Below are 16,094 nucleotides of genomic sequence, written 5' to 3'. Positions count from 1 at the left end.
CCCCACGGGTGACGGGATGTTTCTTCCGCTGAAACCCCTACGTGTCAGAGGCTGCAGGAAGAGCAGATTTTTCTCTAAAAGCACAAAGCCCTGAGGCATGAAGTGGATAATTTTTAGATTAGGGATGATAATGGAGCGGCTCTTTAAATATTTTCCTGCGGTAATTACTGGTTATCAGCCCTAATCGCTGCTGTTTGCGGCAGCCGCACGATGGGAACGCTCAGGAACTGCTCAGCCTTTCCTGGTTGCCGTTGGGTTTTTTTCTTGGTTTGTTGTTTGAGTTTTTTTTAAAATGTTTTTTTTCCTCCTTTCTCTCTTTGCCCGCCCCTGGTAGTTTCAGATGGGGAGGGGGGACTTGGGGGTTCACAGGCAGCACTGACCAAGCCCCCTCCTCCCTCCTGCCCGGACACTGATGGGTTATGCGTTTCTGCCTCAGGAGAAGCGCTCGTGAGATTCGGTGCAGGACCCCCCCCGGGCACACCCCCGGCGGCTCTCCCATCCTCATCAACATCAACCGGGCCGAGCTGAGCAACCCAGAGGTGAAGTACAACTACACAGAGGACCCCACCATCCAGAAGATCGATCCTGAATGGAGCATCAACAGGTGAATAGTGGGGTGCCCACAGAGAGCTTGCGGGTTGCACGGAGGGGCTCTTTTCTGCATGGATCCCCCCTCATCCTGACGGGTACATCTGAGTGCTGCTGCAATAGCTGCCGGGCCACGCTCCAGAGACATGGCGAGAGGAGTATGAGCAATGGCTTGGCACCAGGGCCCTGCTAACTCCTGGCTTGCAGTGCTCAGCCTGGCAGGGGGCAAAAGCGGAGAGCGCTTTGGATCTGCTTAATTTCAGCTTGACATTTGGCGGCGGCAAATAAAATTAAAATATTTCCCACCGGGGGATTTTTTTGAAATGTTTACATATTTTTCTAAAAGGTTTCAATTGGCTGGAGAGGAGGCGAAGGAATCCATTAAGACCGAGCGCCAAGGGAAACCTTCCCCAGGGTGCTGATGAGGAGCAAGCTCCCCAGGGGCATGGCCGAGCTCTCCGGGACTGTGGGGTTTTTAACACCAAGCTGCAGAGAAAGCATGGCAGGGCTCAGCCTGCCCTGCCACCCGCTGTCAATATGGTGGAGAAGGGAGTGGCAGAGAGGACCTCTTCCTCCTTGGGATGCTTTCCCATTGTGGATGCCTGGTCTCTTTTAGTTTAGGATCTGCCTTAAGACCCCAAACGTGGACACGAGGTGGACTGTTAGTATTAATTAGCAGGTTTTATATCTTGGATGGCCCCTGGGTCAACTGAGATGATTTAACAGTGGTGAATGTCAGGTCCTTCCAGCCATGATGACATCTAGGTGGGATGAGAGGTCTCTGGGATGTTGTGGTTCACCCAGGATGGGGCAGATGGGCATCTGGCTGGTGAGGATGGATGCTTCCCTCCCAGAAGTGGGGACCCAATGCCAAGTTGCCTTTCCTAACCCGTTATCCCCATGTCTCTAGTGGTGGGACGCTGCTGACCGTGACTGGCACCAACCTGGCCACCATCAAAGAGCCCAGGATCCGGGCAAAGTATTGCAGCTCTGAAAGGGAGAATGTAAGTGGTGCTGGTGGGGGATGGAGGCAGATCATAAAAAGGAGGGATGCCATCCCTCTGTAACACAGGGCACACAGCTTATCACTTGCCCATCAGGTGTCATGGTGTTTAAGGGCTGAGGTCTAAGGACTGCCACCTAGAGAGACACGCTGGTGTCCCTGCAGAGCCTCTGGCCAGGTGCTGCCAGAAGAGGGTTGAAATCTGGGCAGGCAAGCTGATGGGAGGTTTGTTGCGGGATGTCTGCAGGACAGTGACAGAAAGAGCCTGTCCCCAGCGAGCTCCCACCTCTCGCACGTCCATTGCAGACAGGAGCCTCTCTCTGCCCTGGGGCAGGATATGGCACCTATTGATGTAACAGCATAGAACAGGAGATCCCACGTTTAAATGCTGTGTCCAGAGCCACTGCTTGCAGGAGTGGCTCTCATCCTGAGCTGTGGGGTCTGATCCTGAGCTGCCTGTTGAGAGCTGGGTCTCACCTTGGTCCATGCCTCCTGCAGAACTGCACCGTCTACAATGACACCACCATGGTGTGCTACGCGCCCTCCATCGACAACCCCGTGCGAAGTCCTCCAGAGGTCGGCGACCGCCCAGATGAGATCGGCTTCGTCATGGATAACGTCCAGGCCCTGCTGATCATCAACACCACCAACTTCGTCTATTACCCAGACCCTGTCTTCGAGCCTCTCAGCCCCACAGGGATGCTGGAGCTGAAGCCGAGCTCTCCCCTCATCCTCAAGGTAAGGCACCGTCTGCCCAGGGGCAGAGCGGTGGAAACGAGTCCCTTTGTGGAGGTGGCTTTTTGACTCTCAGGGACAAAGTTTTGCACTCAAGAGCATGAATTTGCTGTGTGCTGGGTTTTTTTTTAAGCGTTGCTTGTTGTAAGAGAACTGACAATGTTGTTCCTTGTTCCCTCAAAGGGCAGGAACCTGCTCCCGCCAGCTGCTGGAAACTCCCGCCTGAACTACACGGTGCTGATCGGAGACACTCCCTGCACCCTGACCGTCTCTGAGACCCAGCTCCTTTGCGAGTCCCCCAACCTCACTGGCCAGCACAAAGTCACGGTAAATGCTGACGTTGGTGTCTTTGCTTCTCATGTCCCACGTGTCACAGGGGTTCAGGCTTTATCCCAACACCGACCCTGCTCCCTGGTCATCCTTGGATGAGGACTGGATGGTTGGGGCACATGCAGGAGCATCCTCAGGAGTTGTCTTTCTGCTCCTTGGGCATCACTCTCCCTAATGACATGTTTGGTAGGGCCCTCTCCGGCATGCTCAGCTGTGCATTCCTGTGCCCTGGGTGGCCCTGGCTGGCCCTGCCAACAATCTCCTTTCCCTGCTGGGTGCCAAGGCCCAGCCTCTGCCAAGGAGGGGGGTTTCCACCCCTTCCCCCTGGTGCTGGCTCACGCTGTAAGGAAGGCTCCTTTGTTTTTGGGTTGTAGTGCAACAGTGCTTGCGCTTCAAGACCCTGCCAGGTTGAAAGGGACCCAGCACGGTCTCCCCCAGGCTTCCCACCCGTGGGGGAACTCGCTTCACATCCCATCTGTTACTGTAATGTTGTCTGAATGAGACATCAAACTCTTGACTGCTCTGTGCACGTGTTGGCAGCGTGTGTCCTGCATCCCATTAAAGCATGCCATGTTGCTCTGGAGCAGCTCCTGCCATCCCTCTCTTTCTGCATCCTTCCTTGTCCAGGCTGGGAGTCATCCCCCAGTTCCCAGCACAGTGGGCATAGTGGGGAGGGCTGCCCTGGGTGCATAACCCCTGACACCAGGTCTGTTTTTCTCCCCCACTGTGGTGCAGATCAAGGCTGGAGGATTTGAGTTCTCCCCAGGAACGCTGCAGATCTACTCAGACAGCCTGCTCACCCTGCCTGCCATCATCGGGATTGGTGGTGGCGGCGGTCTGCTCCTCCTCATCATCATCATCGTCCTCATCGCCTACAAGCGCAAGTCTCGGGATGCCGACCGGACCCTGAAACGCCTCCAGCTGCAGATGGACAACCTGGAGTCCCGAGTGGCCCTGGAGTGCAAAGAGGGTGAGGGATCCTTGTGTCATTAATGGGAGGTCCTAGAGGGTCTCATACCGTCCTGAGGCTCAGTATGCTCCCTCTCTTTCCTCGCTGTCTTCGAGAGAGGGAATGGGAACGGGCAAAGTTCTTTCGCTTCAGAGGAAGCAAACTCATTTTGGGTTGGGATTTGGGGATTTTTCCTGTTAAAAATTTTCACTCTGTTTCTCCAGACGGGAGAAAAAAGAGTGAGGAGGGTAGCAAGGGCTGCCTGTGAGCAGGCAGTCAGTCTCTCATTATGTGACAGACGGATGCTGTGAAATTGGACAGAATTCCTTGTATGATTCTGCTGATAAAATCTAATTGCCCATTATCCCCCTGAGCTGGATCCTGAGGCCCCGACCCGGCCAGCCACAACCAGCCTCAGCACTGAGGATGGAGCAGGCACCAAAACCAAAATATTAAAAGGGGGAAAGAAAGAAAGAAAAACCCCTTGCTCCCCGAAATCCCCATCCTTACGCATGCCTGCGGATGGCACTGGTGACAGGGAGAGGGGAGGGAGCTGGTGGAGAGCTTGGTGTCTTGTCTTCCACAGCTGGCAGATAAAAGGATCTGCTTTTAATTAAAAGGCACAATCTCTTCCCTGCCTTTTCTCTTTTCTAGTCCCACTAGTTACAGATAAGATAGCACGCCTTTCAAGCTGATGGTTTGTTTTTTCTCATCAGGCTGACGAGCATGCAGTCCTCTGCCTGGCTTTCAGCTCTCTTTAAAGTGCTGTTAATTTGATTTTTCTGAGGATTTTCTGCCCCCACCCCCAACCCCTTTCCCTGGTGCATCTCCAGGACTCCTCTCCCGTCAGCTTTTCCCTGTAGGTGCAATTAAAGGTTCAGGAGCCCCCTGCATTGTGTTCCCCTGGGAACCGTGGCTGCCTCTGCTCGGATCGGGAGGTGCCGGGGTGGGTGTGTTCAAGCTCTTCTCTCGAATAGTATTTAGGTCAAAAAGAAATGAGGACATTCTTGTGGTTTAGGCTAACGATTTCCCCCAGAAGCTCTGGCTTTGTTCAAGCCTTGCTGTTCCTCTCTGCTTCCAGCATCCTTGGGAGGCTGCAAGTGCTGAGCAGGGGGCATTTGAGCCCCTGGGACCTGATGGTCCTGTTCCTGAATCTACCACTTGATTTATTCTGGGGAAGTCATCCCCACCCTCCACAGCTCGGTTTCTCCATCTGTGTGATGGGGACAGCTGCCACAGCCTGCTGGGGGCAGGGATGTGGAGCCATCTCATGCCTGGGAAGGCCCACCCATGAGGTGCTGGGGGGTGCAAGAGAGGCTGGAACTCTGGAGTATGTTGCTTAATTTTGCTTTTCCCACCCTAGCCTTCGCTGAGCTGCAGACTGACATTAATGAGCTGACCAATGACCTGGATGGGGCTGGCATCCCGTTTCTGGATTATCGTACCTACGCCATGCGGGTTCTCTTCCCGGGAATAGAAGACCACCCCGTGCTGAAGGAGATGGAGGTGTGGTTCTGTCTGTCTGTCTCTGTAGTGCTTCGCGCTGGGGTAGTGCCCCTGCCCGAGTCCCTGTGCCCAGGCGTAGGGCTGGAGAGATGCTTTGGTCAGATGCTGGCGCTGATTTGCTGAGCGTCTCGCTGCGTGGCAGCCAACACGAATACAGACCGGCTGCTGAGTGGTTACTGCACTCTCTGACATTAATATCAATATTTATATTAATATCATTGCTGCTGTCATTTTCTACAGCACTTGCTTTATTCAATTGGGTTTGTTTGATGCCTGACCGGCCGCTTGTTTCTAGCAGGCTTGTCCGACATCGCCTGCTTACTTGGCTCTGTTTCCCCATGCAGAATCCATGCTTGGCATCCTTCTCCTGCTCCCCAAACCAGCTCCCTCTCCTCTCCCGGCCTCCCCACGTCTGTTTAATTTAGTGCGTGCGTTTGCACAGCAATTGGCTTCTCGTTTGCTGGGCTGCCGAGGCCATTCTTGATTAAAGAAAGGAGGGGGGTGACCTTAGCTTCCCCTCACTGCTGACCCGGCACAGTAATTAATGTTGAAGTGGGCTTCACAATGTATTTAGGAGAAGTAATTGGCCCTGGTGCAAGATGCGTGGTCACTAATTACAACACAACAAGCTCTTACCAACTGGGAGTGCACGTGCTGGTGTTGTACGGCAGCATGGCTACAGCGCGGGGCCCTGGCCCCCTGCCTGCTCCTGGTCCCTAATCTCAGCTCCCAAGGGTGAGGGTGGTGGGGACCCCGTTTCCATGGATTTCCCGTTGCAGCTCAGGTTTCCGGATGCTTGGAGCCGAAGCAGGCAAGAGTAGCCCTCCCTGGGGCACAGCCCTTCCTGTCTGTGCAAACGCCTGGCTCTCCTCTGCTCTTGCTCTTAAGGATTTTTCCTAAAGAGGGACAGATGGAAAGGGTATCAAAAAGGGTATCAGAGGAGGAATTTTGCACTGGCCAGGGCAGGCTGGGTGAGAATTTGCTTGCTTCCAGCTCCTAGTTCAAAACATCCTGCTTGAGAGAGCAGAGCAGCTCAGCCTGGTCTGGGAAAGAAGGAGTTAAAGTTGCAAAGGAGTAAAAAAAAAAATAAAAAAAAATCCCCAAAAGAGATTAAATAAAGCAACTACAGTTGTGTAAGCTTCATATAATTTAATCAGGTTTGCTTTTATTTGTCTCTTTACTCAGAGTGTAGCATTAGCTATTGCAAGTGACGGGAAGGAAACGGCACTTGCTCAGGCAAACGCTAATCCACAGCCAGCATCAGGCTGTCGGTACCAGCTCCCTTTCTCTTTAGCTTTTGGTGGGGAGGTTTGTTGCTTTGTGGGAATTTAAGCCTGATTAAATAGTTAATTCAGTATTGTTCATTTATTTCTGCTAATGATCAGCAAGTTAAGCACGACGGGGTGCAGGGAGGTGACAGGCACGTGGGGGGCTCAGGCATTGTCGTACTCCTTGTGAATGGGGGTTTCACGTCCTTCCATGCTCCCTGTGGGGTGGTCACTGTTGGGCAGGACCCATTTCCCATCTTATCAAGATCCTGCTACTCTGCTGAAGGGAGAAAGCCCCTCTTCCCGTGGTCTCCTTTGCCTGGTCTTGACTGCACAAGCACCAGCAATGTGCAGGGGTAGCAGTGCAGGACATCTCCTCCTGCCCCAGTTTTACTGGTCAGTCTGGTAGGTTTTCAGAGCTGACTCTGTGCTCCAACCTGCTCTGAGATCTTCCCGTGATGAGGCATCCATTGGCATAGCTGCATCCCCATAGGGAGCCGCTGATACTCCCAGAGGAGTCAGCTGAGGCTGCGGAACCTCCGGCACCTGCCTGAGTTACCAGCAGCATTGCATCGAGATCCCTGCGTAGTTGGGAGGGAGGGACTCTGGGAACACGTAATTTAAAGCATTTCTGTTCCGAGCAGAACGTTATCCTCTGACCTGCATTAAGGGAAGCTGAGCCATGTGCTTGCTCATACAGTGCCAGTGAGAGGAACCCTGAGGATGGGAGCAGAGAGGGTTTGTCACTCCTCCATTGCCCTTCTGGGCTGCACTGGGGCAGATGTCCCCACTTGCTCAGGTGATGAGGGTGACAGTGGCACCTAGGGCTTGTATCACAGAATTAGGTAGACTGGGTGGGAAATGGGGTTTTTGTGCAGCAGGAAAGAATATTTTGGAGGGGGAAGTTACAGCCGTGAGGAATTTCGCTAAAGAGCGCCAATCCAAAGTTTTGATTGAAGTGAAATGATTTGGTATGTCAAAACCCTGTTCTTCATTTTGAGTTGGTGTTTTGAAATGAAAAGTGTTGTTTTGTCTCCAAATATCGACATGAACTGAAATTTTTCACTTATTCTCCCAATCAGGAAGACAAGGGAAAAAAATAATTTAAATTGACGTTTTACCACAGTAAGGCTTTTATTCAGAGGAAACCGTCTTTTCTAATGGGAAAATGCTGTGTTGTAAAAACATTCATTTCTGCTAAGAAATGTGGTCAGGGCTGACCAGAGCTGGCCTGACAGTGGCAGTGCAGGGATGAAAGCATCTCAGCCCAATCGCTGCAGGGTCCTGTGTGGACAAATATGTCCAAAAATTCACCTTCCAACATTGCAAGAGGAGAGAGAATATTTCAGGCTGTCTGGGACGGGGCAGAGACAGGTTTCTGCTGTTCGCTACCCTGTCTCAAATCCAGCCTGTCAAAACCAGGTGGGTTTGCTGCTGGCAGAGCTTGGGGTTGTGGCTTTATTTGCTTTCTGTGCAATACCCAAAGCACATGTTGCAGCGACTTGGGCGGGAATTGAGCTGCTTGTTATCTGAAATTGAAAATTTTAATTTGTGTGCGTCTTTGGGAGAGAAAGTGTGTTTGTTCATGGGAGGAGAGCGCATGTTTGTGCTTGCACATGTGTGGGAGAAAGTCTTTGTATGGAAGCGAGTGTGTATGTGTGTGTATACACTGATGCCCTGAGACTGTGTTAACCTGATGCTGAGATACTACAAACTAGATAATACTTCTGGAGGAAACTGAGGCTGATCACCCAACAGGAAGCTTGGTAGTATGGAGAGAGCAAATCCAGCTGCTTTTTGTCCCTTTCTCATTCTTTCTTCTTGGGGGATGAGGGTGAATCCAGGGTCTTGTGCAGCCCAGCCACCTTATTCTCATTGCCCTCTCCCTTGTGCCTGTCTCCCAGCTTTGCTCTATCCTTGCAGGTCCAGGCGAATGTGGAGAAGTCCTTGACGCTCTTTGGGCAGCTCCTGAACAAGAAGCACTTCTTGCTGACCTTCATCCGCACTCTGGAGGCTCAGCGGAGCTTCTCCATGCGGGACCGCGGCAACGTGGCCTCCCTCATCATGACGGCGCTGCAGGGCGAGATGGAGTATGCCACGGGTGTGCTGAAGCAGCTCCTCTCCGACCTCATCGAGAAGAACCTGGAGAGTAAGAACCACCCCAAGCTGCTTTTGCGAAGGTGAGTGACCATCTGAGAAGCTGGAGCTGTGGAACAGTGGAACAGGCTGTTCTGAGTGTGTGGATACAACGCTTCAGAGATGCCATCAGTGGTGGCTTTGGTGTTGGCTGTGGCACTGTGAGCACTGGGCCTGTGGTTAGGCATTTCCTTACCTGTCTGCACACAAGTACGAGAGGGACCAGCTAGACCCAACCAACTCTGGAGTTCCCCGTGGGATGTTCTTGCTCGGGTTCAGCCTGTGCGGATTGATGTTGTCTGAGAAGAAGGGTGCAAGGTCCTTGGCAGCTGCTGGCTGTGTAGGCTGGTGCAGGGCGGGTGCATGCTGGTGTCGAGCGCTGTTGCATATCACTGCAGCGATGCTCCCACCTGCCTTCCCTTCTCCAGGCGACTGGGCAGTCCCTGCCACCTCTCAGCACGTGGGGCAGGTCTTGCCTTGCTGCATGGGTGCATCTGTGGGCCGGCAGCAGGCAGGAGTTCTCCTTTCCCTGCTGCCTCCTCGGGGCTTGCCCACCTTGCTGGGCACATGGGCTTTTTTTCCTGGGAAAGCCAAGTGGATCTTTGCGGGCTGGGAGTCTTGCCGGGGCTGGAGGGGAGCGTGAGCAGGAGGCAGCCTGCCAAACCCTGCCATGAGTCTGCCTGGCCCATCAATATTTAACGATAGCTCTGAGCTCTCCTTCATCACGGGCTGATGAATATTGAAAGATACACCAAGTGCTGAACAAAAACAATTAATAAGCAACACCAGCCTAGCTCGAGGCCCTCTGTGCTGTCTTCTCCCTTCGCACACTGTGCTGTGCCTCCTCACCTCCGCCAGCCCGGTCTCACCAGCCTCCAGTGGAGATGCAGGGATGGCTGAGAACGACAGGACTAGCATGTCACCAGAGGCTTGAGAAAACCAGAGTGTCTCTCAGACATCAGCCAATGCTCATGGCATGGCCAGACCGGACAAAGCCTGTCAGGTTTTGTGTGCCTGGCCCTGGGCAGATGCCTGGAGAAGGCGGAGATGTGAGCTGGTCCCAGTTACATCCCTGCTACCTTCCCTCAGCCATTGCTTTCTTACTCTCTCTGTTTTATATTTATCACGTTACAAGGGTGCCCTTAGTTTCTCAAAGCACCTTGTTAGCAATGTGCCAGAGAGGGGCTGTGGTGCAGACCTGTGGCTGGCTGGGAGCTGGGAGAGGGCCGGGTCTTGGAGGTGCTGACCCTTGCCCCCTATCCCTGTTCCCTGAGCGCATCTTTAGGTTCTTCCTTTCTTACTGTCCTTCCATGACATCAGACTTCACTGAAATATTTAAACTGTGTTTCCAGCTCTTAGTTCTCTCAGAGCATCACGAAGTTGCTACCATCATAGCAAAACTCCAGAATGAAGTAGATCAATAAAATATAAATAAAAGGCAGTGCGGGGAGGCCAGCACCTGCAGTGACTGAGCCATGGGAATGGCACAGGGGCAGAGCCCAGCCTGAGGACTGTGGGTGCCCAGCAGCAGAGCTCAAGGGCCCATCACAGGTGGAGCTGCAGGAGGCTGAGGAAGAAGGCTGAGGACAGTACCCTGGCAGGTACTTGTGCCTCTCCGAGTCATATTTAACAAAGAAACTTTATTCTTCCCACAGCCACAGCGCGGAGCGAATGGTGCTGAGGACTGTGCTTCTCTCTCCTTTTGATTAGCCCTGCTGTTGGGCGTGAGAGTGTGCTTACCGCCCAGGGCAACTGGATTAGCATTGATCTAACTGGGGAGAGCTGTTATTTATTTTGTTACTGGATAATCCTCCCGCGGCTGTGGCATCTGGCTCTATCTCAGATAAAGACAAACATCCGCCGGTGCCTGCGTAGTGGCACTTCAGATGAGTGTTGCAGGCTTGTCAGCAAAGGACCTGGTCTGGGGCTGAGGAGGATACCTGCTGAATAGCTTCAGTCCACCCCTCCCTTGGCTTTCTCCCCGTCTTCCTTCTCTCTTTTTTTTCTTCCTCTTGATAGGTTAATCTTTCTCGAGGGTGTAGGAAGGCTTTCCTCCCCAGGAGGCTCAGGTATTGCCTTCCTGTAATGCTTTAAGGAGGGCTCTGCTGTTCCAGGGAGGGCAAAAAGGACTAAGCCCTATTAGCATGAGAGAAAGGCTTGGAAGGGGCCATACGACCCTGAGTCAGCTTGAATAAACTCTGGGAAAGTAGATTTCCCTACCCCAACCATCTGGCTGTTGGGAGCTGCTGCTGGCCCATCTGCCAGGCACAGCATTGCCGTTGGGCAGTGGGTCTCCTTCTGGGGGCTCTGAGGTTCGGGTTCCTTCTGGGTTTTTCTTCTTAAGTCAATCCGTTTGTATCCATTCCCCTGGTGCAACAGGAATGCAGCCGCGTCCCTGAGGTTATTAGTATTGCTTGTGTTTTCAGGAGCATCTGCGTTTGCAAGTGGCTGATCTGATGATTAATGGGTGGATAAGCTGAAGAAGCCAAACCGGAGAGATTTGAGGGGCTGGCTGGCATTTTTACTTTAAAGGGAGTGAAAGCCACTTTAAAAATAATGGATGTGTTAAGGAGAATTTTAATCTTATGGCAGCAAGACCAGGCTGTGGTGCAGACAGGTGCATTAAGGTGCCATTGTAGGGCTGCACGATTCACCTGGCTCCTGTGTCACCCTCAGCCCCCTCCACGCCAGGCTGTCCCTCTCCTCTGCTGGTATGGCATGTGCTGGCTGCAATACCAACCCCTTGGTGTCCTCACGTCCTGTTTGGAGCCGTCGCATCTCACACCCGTCCTTTGGGATCCTGTGCAGTGATGGTCCCAAACGAACACAGGCTACTCCTCTGGTCCTTCCCTGCCATGCTGCTTTGGGGCATGATGGCATCTGGATTTGAACTGTAATTTAGGAAACTAGGGGCAAGGTATACATTTTCTCAACATTTGGCTGCTTCCTTCAGCTGCATCTCCAGAAGCTGAGCAGCACAGCTCCGTTTTTAAACTCCTTTTGGAGCAGGTAGTTGCAGCATTGTTCACTACGAACTCCTGCATCACCACCCCACTCTGAGGAGACATGCAAGGACCTGGGATTTCCACCGTGCAGACAGGGAAGGGTTAAATCCCAAGCCTGGCACAGTGTCTGTGCACAGTGCTCCAAAAGTACGTGGAAAACAGCTTAAGCTTCCAGCCTTTGCTCTTACTCCTTCCTTCTCTAATCCCCTTGTTTTCATCTGGATTAGTACTGGGGATAAGTTTGACCCAAACCATATTGGGATCAAAGTCTCCAGACCTAAATCCAGGGGTGGCTTTAACTAATGCCACGTGCCAGTGGAGTGGTGCCCTCTCTGCATTGCAGGGCTCTGCATCCCTGCCCGAGAGCCACCCATATCCATGGAGAGAAGTGAGAGTGCACAACTTGGCCTCCTGAAGCTTCACTCTCACCACTGCTGAATGCCAAGAACCACGTCCTCTCCTCCAGCAGTTCTGAGCAGCCCTTGCACAGCCTGCTGGGGAAAACTCTTTATCCCTCCCATATTGGTGGTGATTCTCCTCTCGCTCTGCTGTGTGTCCTGGGCTTGGAGGCTGTAGAGATGAAGGGCTGCTTTGGGGGTTGCAGAAAAGTCCCATGTCACCCTATAATGGTGGGCCTGTATCAGGGCAATAGCAGTGCTAAGTGCATTGCAGGAGCAGCTCCCAGGTGGGCACAGGGGCTTCCAGCTAGGTCAGGCTCTCAGTGATGTAGGGCGGGGAGATGCTCCTGTCATGGAAATTTGAGTGAGGATCTGACTTTGCCTTGCAACCTCAGCTCTTCCCTTCAGGCTGTGCTTTAGCTGGGGAGCTTGAAGTAGGTTTGATGACATTTAACCTGGCTTAGGTGTGTTACACAACCTTCCTGTGGAGGGAGCTGCCTGGTTCCAGTGGGACATGGTGGAAGAAAAAAACTTCACTGAAGTAGAAGGTACCATGGAGATGCAGAAAGCTGGTCATCCCCTGGGCAAGACTCCCCATGGGACAACGTCGTGCTCGACGCTCTCCAGTTCTCCAGATACGCTGGGGACCAATTTGCTGCTGTGGCTCAGTTTTGCAGCTTTCCACTAGGGCTTTTGCTGTCTGCTTGTGCCCCTTTGCTCCAAGGCTTCTGCCTTTTCAGATGTGGCCTTTTAGAGCCAAAAGTAATTTAGCCACAGTCCAAGGCTGTGGTGACAACGGGTGACATCAGAGACCTTTAATATCTTCTGCTGATGGCTTTGCTCTCTGCCTTCCCTACAGAACAGAGTCGGTGGCCGAGAAGATGCTGACGAATTGGTTCACATTTTTGCTGTACAAGTTTCTGAAGGTGAGTTTGGGAAGGGATGGCAGCCCTACATGGGCAGGGAGGTGGTTCCTGCATCACTGGGACGGGCAGTGGTCTACCCAAACTACCACAGGCTGATGTGCCCCTGAGTGCTGCTGCTCCCTCTTGGAGGGGAGATTGCTTTCCAGGCCTCTGTTCCCATCCTTGGTTTCTGAGATGTGATTAGTGATTGTAGGTTTCCTTTTGGGGAAATAGCTGAGACTGAGAAATGAAATTCAGACTGGGATTGCTTAATGCATAGTGGGTTTGAGATATGCTTAAAAATGGTGCCTGGAGAAAGGATAAATCTGAAGCAATTGAACTGAGTCTTGGATCCCTTCTGAGTGGTCCTTATCCCTCCTCCTTGCTTTTGGTTGTGTTACTTGAGAGGAAAAAGCCTGAAGAGCTGGTCCTTCTGTAGACGTGATCATGATCGGAGGATGTTTCTGCCTGTCTGAGCCGTAGTTTGATGTGCTGCACTCTTCATGTAATGCTGCTGCTTTGCCTTCATCTCTCTGACACTGATGCTCCCTAGTAGGGGAGTTACTTCCCCCAGACATCTCCACGCTGCTGCATCCCCTCCAAAGGATACTCCGGTGGGGATGGACACCCCGTGGGGACTGTTGGCAGCTGGGGGCACAGCTCTCTGCACCAGTTGTGCATAAGGGTGCAGAGCTCATTAGCTTGAATTTGCCTTTTTCCCAAATGCGTCAGGTTAGCAGGTTCAGCTGCTGCTTCGGGACAGCTGGGTGAATGACGCCGGCAGTCCCACCGCTGCTGTGTCAGTCAGCAGAGCTTTTTCTTGGGATCCTGCCTGGCGTCAGTGCAGCAAGGCTGGGTGGCACGCAGCCGTTTTTGTGGGATTTCATCCCTCATTAAGACAAAGAAGGTTTGAACCATTTCCAGCCAAGAGATGAGAGTGAGCAGGAATCTGTGCAGAACTCAAGCGATCATCAACGAGAGGTGATTTATAATATCACTTACATGCACTTGGCTTTTTGCCTCCGTCGAGGAATAGCCTGTATCTATAAAAATCTAGCTGTAGTGTACAATGGAGATTGCTTTCCAGGGGTGGGAGAGGAGAGAAGCTATGCTGGTCACGGGGAGATGTTAAGCCTCCTGACACCTCTTTGTGCCAGGATTTTGCTCAGCAGGGCTGCCCTGCAGTGGCAGTGCTTGGTGGAATCAGGTGGGACGCTGGCAGATGGCTCTTTGGACTCTGTGGGGTCAGTGGGACAGGCACTCGCTCCTCAGGACTCCCTGAAGTGGACAAAGTTGTGTTTTGGCCGAGCAAAGCGCAGTGCACAGCCTTGGGGTGCTCATGTCAGTGTCTGGGGACATTGCATTTGTGTGCATCGCTTGATGCCCTTGGCCTGTCCCTGCCTGGGCTGGGCCATATATGCAGGTGACAGGTGCATGTTCACCTTATTCTGAAGCTGCTTTGGATGAGGTCGTGTGCCATCACTTTCCTGCACCTGTCCTTTTACAACTCTGTCGCACTTTGGAGAGGTTGCAGGGCACATTACAAGTGCAGGACAGGTCAAGGATAAGGAGTAGTAGCAGAGAGAGAGGTGGGGATGGGACCAGGACAGTGCCTTTCTGTGAAGTCCTTGGCCACACCATGGCTTTGGTGAGGTAGAACTCCTCCAGTCTCTGAGTGGTAGCAGCAGGAGAAAGAAGTCTAATCTAGATGCACCATTACCGGAGTAACATCTGTGGGGAGCCTGGATAAACCTGCTGGCTGTGAAATTGGTTACACGGGGGATTATCTGCCTGGGGAAGTGGTTGAAACTCTGACTGAATCACTTGGGTTAGATTCGAAGAGATTTGAGGATGGGCTCATGGCCTCTCCTGGGTTGGTCCCACCAAAGGAGACCCATAGGGCTGTTTCTGCCTGTCTCATGACGGTGAGGATCACTGGTGGCATCAAAAACAGGAGAAACCCACAGAGTAGATGCTGGAGTTGTGGGGTATCACAGCAGACAATTTGCCAGCAGGGAAACTGCCCAGGCTGTGGTAATTGTGCACATAAATGAGGCAGGCAGACATGTGCCCAGCTGCCAGATCAGCTCTCAGCAAACCTGCCCGGAGCAGGGCTGGGCCAGGCGCTTGGTATCGCTTGGCTGCCATGTGCTGGGGTGAGGGACTGGGACAGGAGAGCCCCCCTGCCCAGGGCCAGCAATGTGGGGAGCCAACAAGGACTGATGCTTTCACAGAGATCCTGTAGTAGCATTTATCAGACTCTTAATGAGACACCCTGGGGAAAGGGAGAGGGATAAATCGAGACAAGTGCTGAAAAATGCACGATATTAGGTGCCTGATGAGCTAGATCTAGTCAATAAGACAATTTGAACATTAGCTAGCTCGCCTCAGCCTGCTCGCAACATACCGACACATGCATGCATGGGGGTGTTTGCAGCCGCTCTCCTCCAGCTCGGCTCGCACAGAGAGCCCCCCCAGAGACCCCCTGCTGGGGCTGGCAGCGTGGGCATGGCCGCATGTAGGGTGCAGGCTGCCCTCCATCAACCTGCGGAACTGCCTGGCCCCATCTCAGCTGTCCCCTCCTGTATCTCACCCGATGGAGATCATCTCGAGGCAACTGCCTGGTGCAGGTTTCTGCAGTCCCTGTTCATTTTGTTCGTCTCTGTCAGGGACAAACCTTAAACTGTCTTCACCTGGCGTGGCTCAGTGAGCTGTGCCTCATGGCAGCGTGTCAGCCCTGGTCCTCAAGAGCTGGTGGGAACAGTGAGTTTTGGAGTGGAGTTTTGGATTTTAAGGGTAGGACCCACGTTCAGAACAGGTGGGGATGCCAGGCTGCCACACAGACGATGCTTGGAGTCAGGGGGCCAGGGCTAAGGGGTTGTTTTGGTTGACATTAGAGTTCCCAATAGGTTGGAAGGAGACCAGGATCCTGAGGCACGCAGGAGCCTCCAAAAGCCTTGCATGGTGCTGAAGTAGTGACATACCCATCACCAGGACCACTGGTGCCTCCATCTCGCTAGGGAGACCACAGGGCCAGCTCTAATCTATGCATCCAGAAAAAGGTTTATTCCCCATCAGCCCAGCTGGTGTCTGAGAAGCAGAGGAGGTGATGTCTGGAGAGTCACTGGGCTACCAGAGTGGGAAGGGCTGAACCCACCTCTCTCAGCGGGGATCCTCAGTGTGGGTGCAGAGCTACACTTGTGGGGTGCAGCAACTGTTCCTTGCTGGAGAGGGCAGATCTGTGGGCTGAGATGGGAGTGGGAGCAGCCAT

General features: G+C 52.9%; 1 protein-coding gene across 1 annotated transcript in view; it reads left to right on the top strand.

Annotated features, from left to right (window-relative positions):
• The window catches only part of LOC104272118 (plexin-A1), a gene marked incomplete at both ends in the record, with an annotated part of 65,024 nt that overhangs the window by 34,420 nt on the left and 14,510 nt on the right, over positions 1-16,094 (top strand). The window contains 8 exons of the mRNA XM_009867023.1: positions 437-604; positions 1,499-1,592; positions 2,090-2,329; positions 2,510-2,653; positions 3,392-3,626; positions 4,969-5,111; positions 8,303-8,559; positions 12,778-12,844. Coding sequence (XP_009865325.1) covers positions 437-604; positions 1,499-1,592; positions 2,090-2,329; positions 2,510-2,653; positions 3,392-3,626; positions 4,969-5,111; positions 8,303-8,559; positions 12,778-12,844 — 1,348 coding nt within the window. The remainder of the gene's footprint in view (positions 1-436; positions 605-1,498; positions 1,593-2,089; positions 2,330-2,509; positions 2,654-3,391; positions 3,627-4,968; positions 5,112-8,302; positions 8,560-12,777; positions 12,845-16,094) is intronic.

This window comes from Apaloderma vittatum, unplaced genomic scaffold (genome assembly GCF_000703405.1).
Source record: "Apaloderma vittatum isolate BGI_N311 unplaced genomic scaffold, ASM70340v1 scaffold5143, whole genome shotgun sequence".
NCBI lineage: Eukaryota > Metazoa > Chordata > Aves > Trogoniformes > Trogonidae > Apaloderma > Apaloderma vittatum.
Note: the sequence above shows the minus strand (reverse complement) of the source record. Positions and strands in the feature narration are given on the sequence as shown.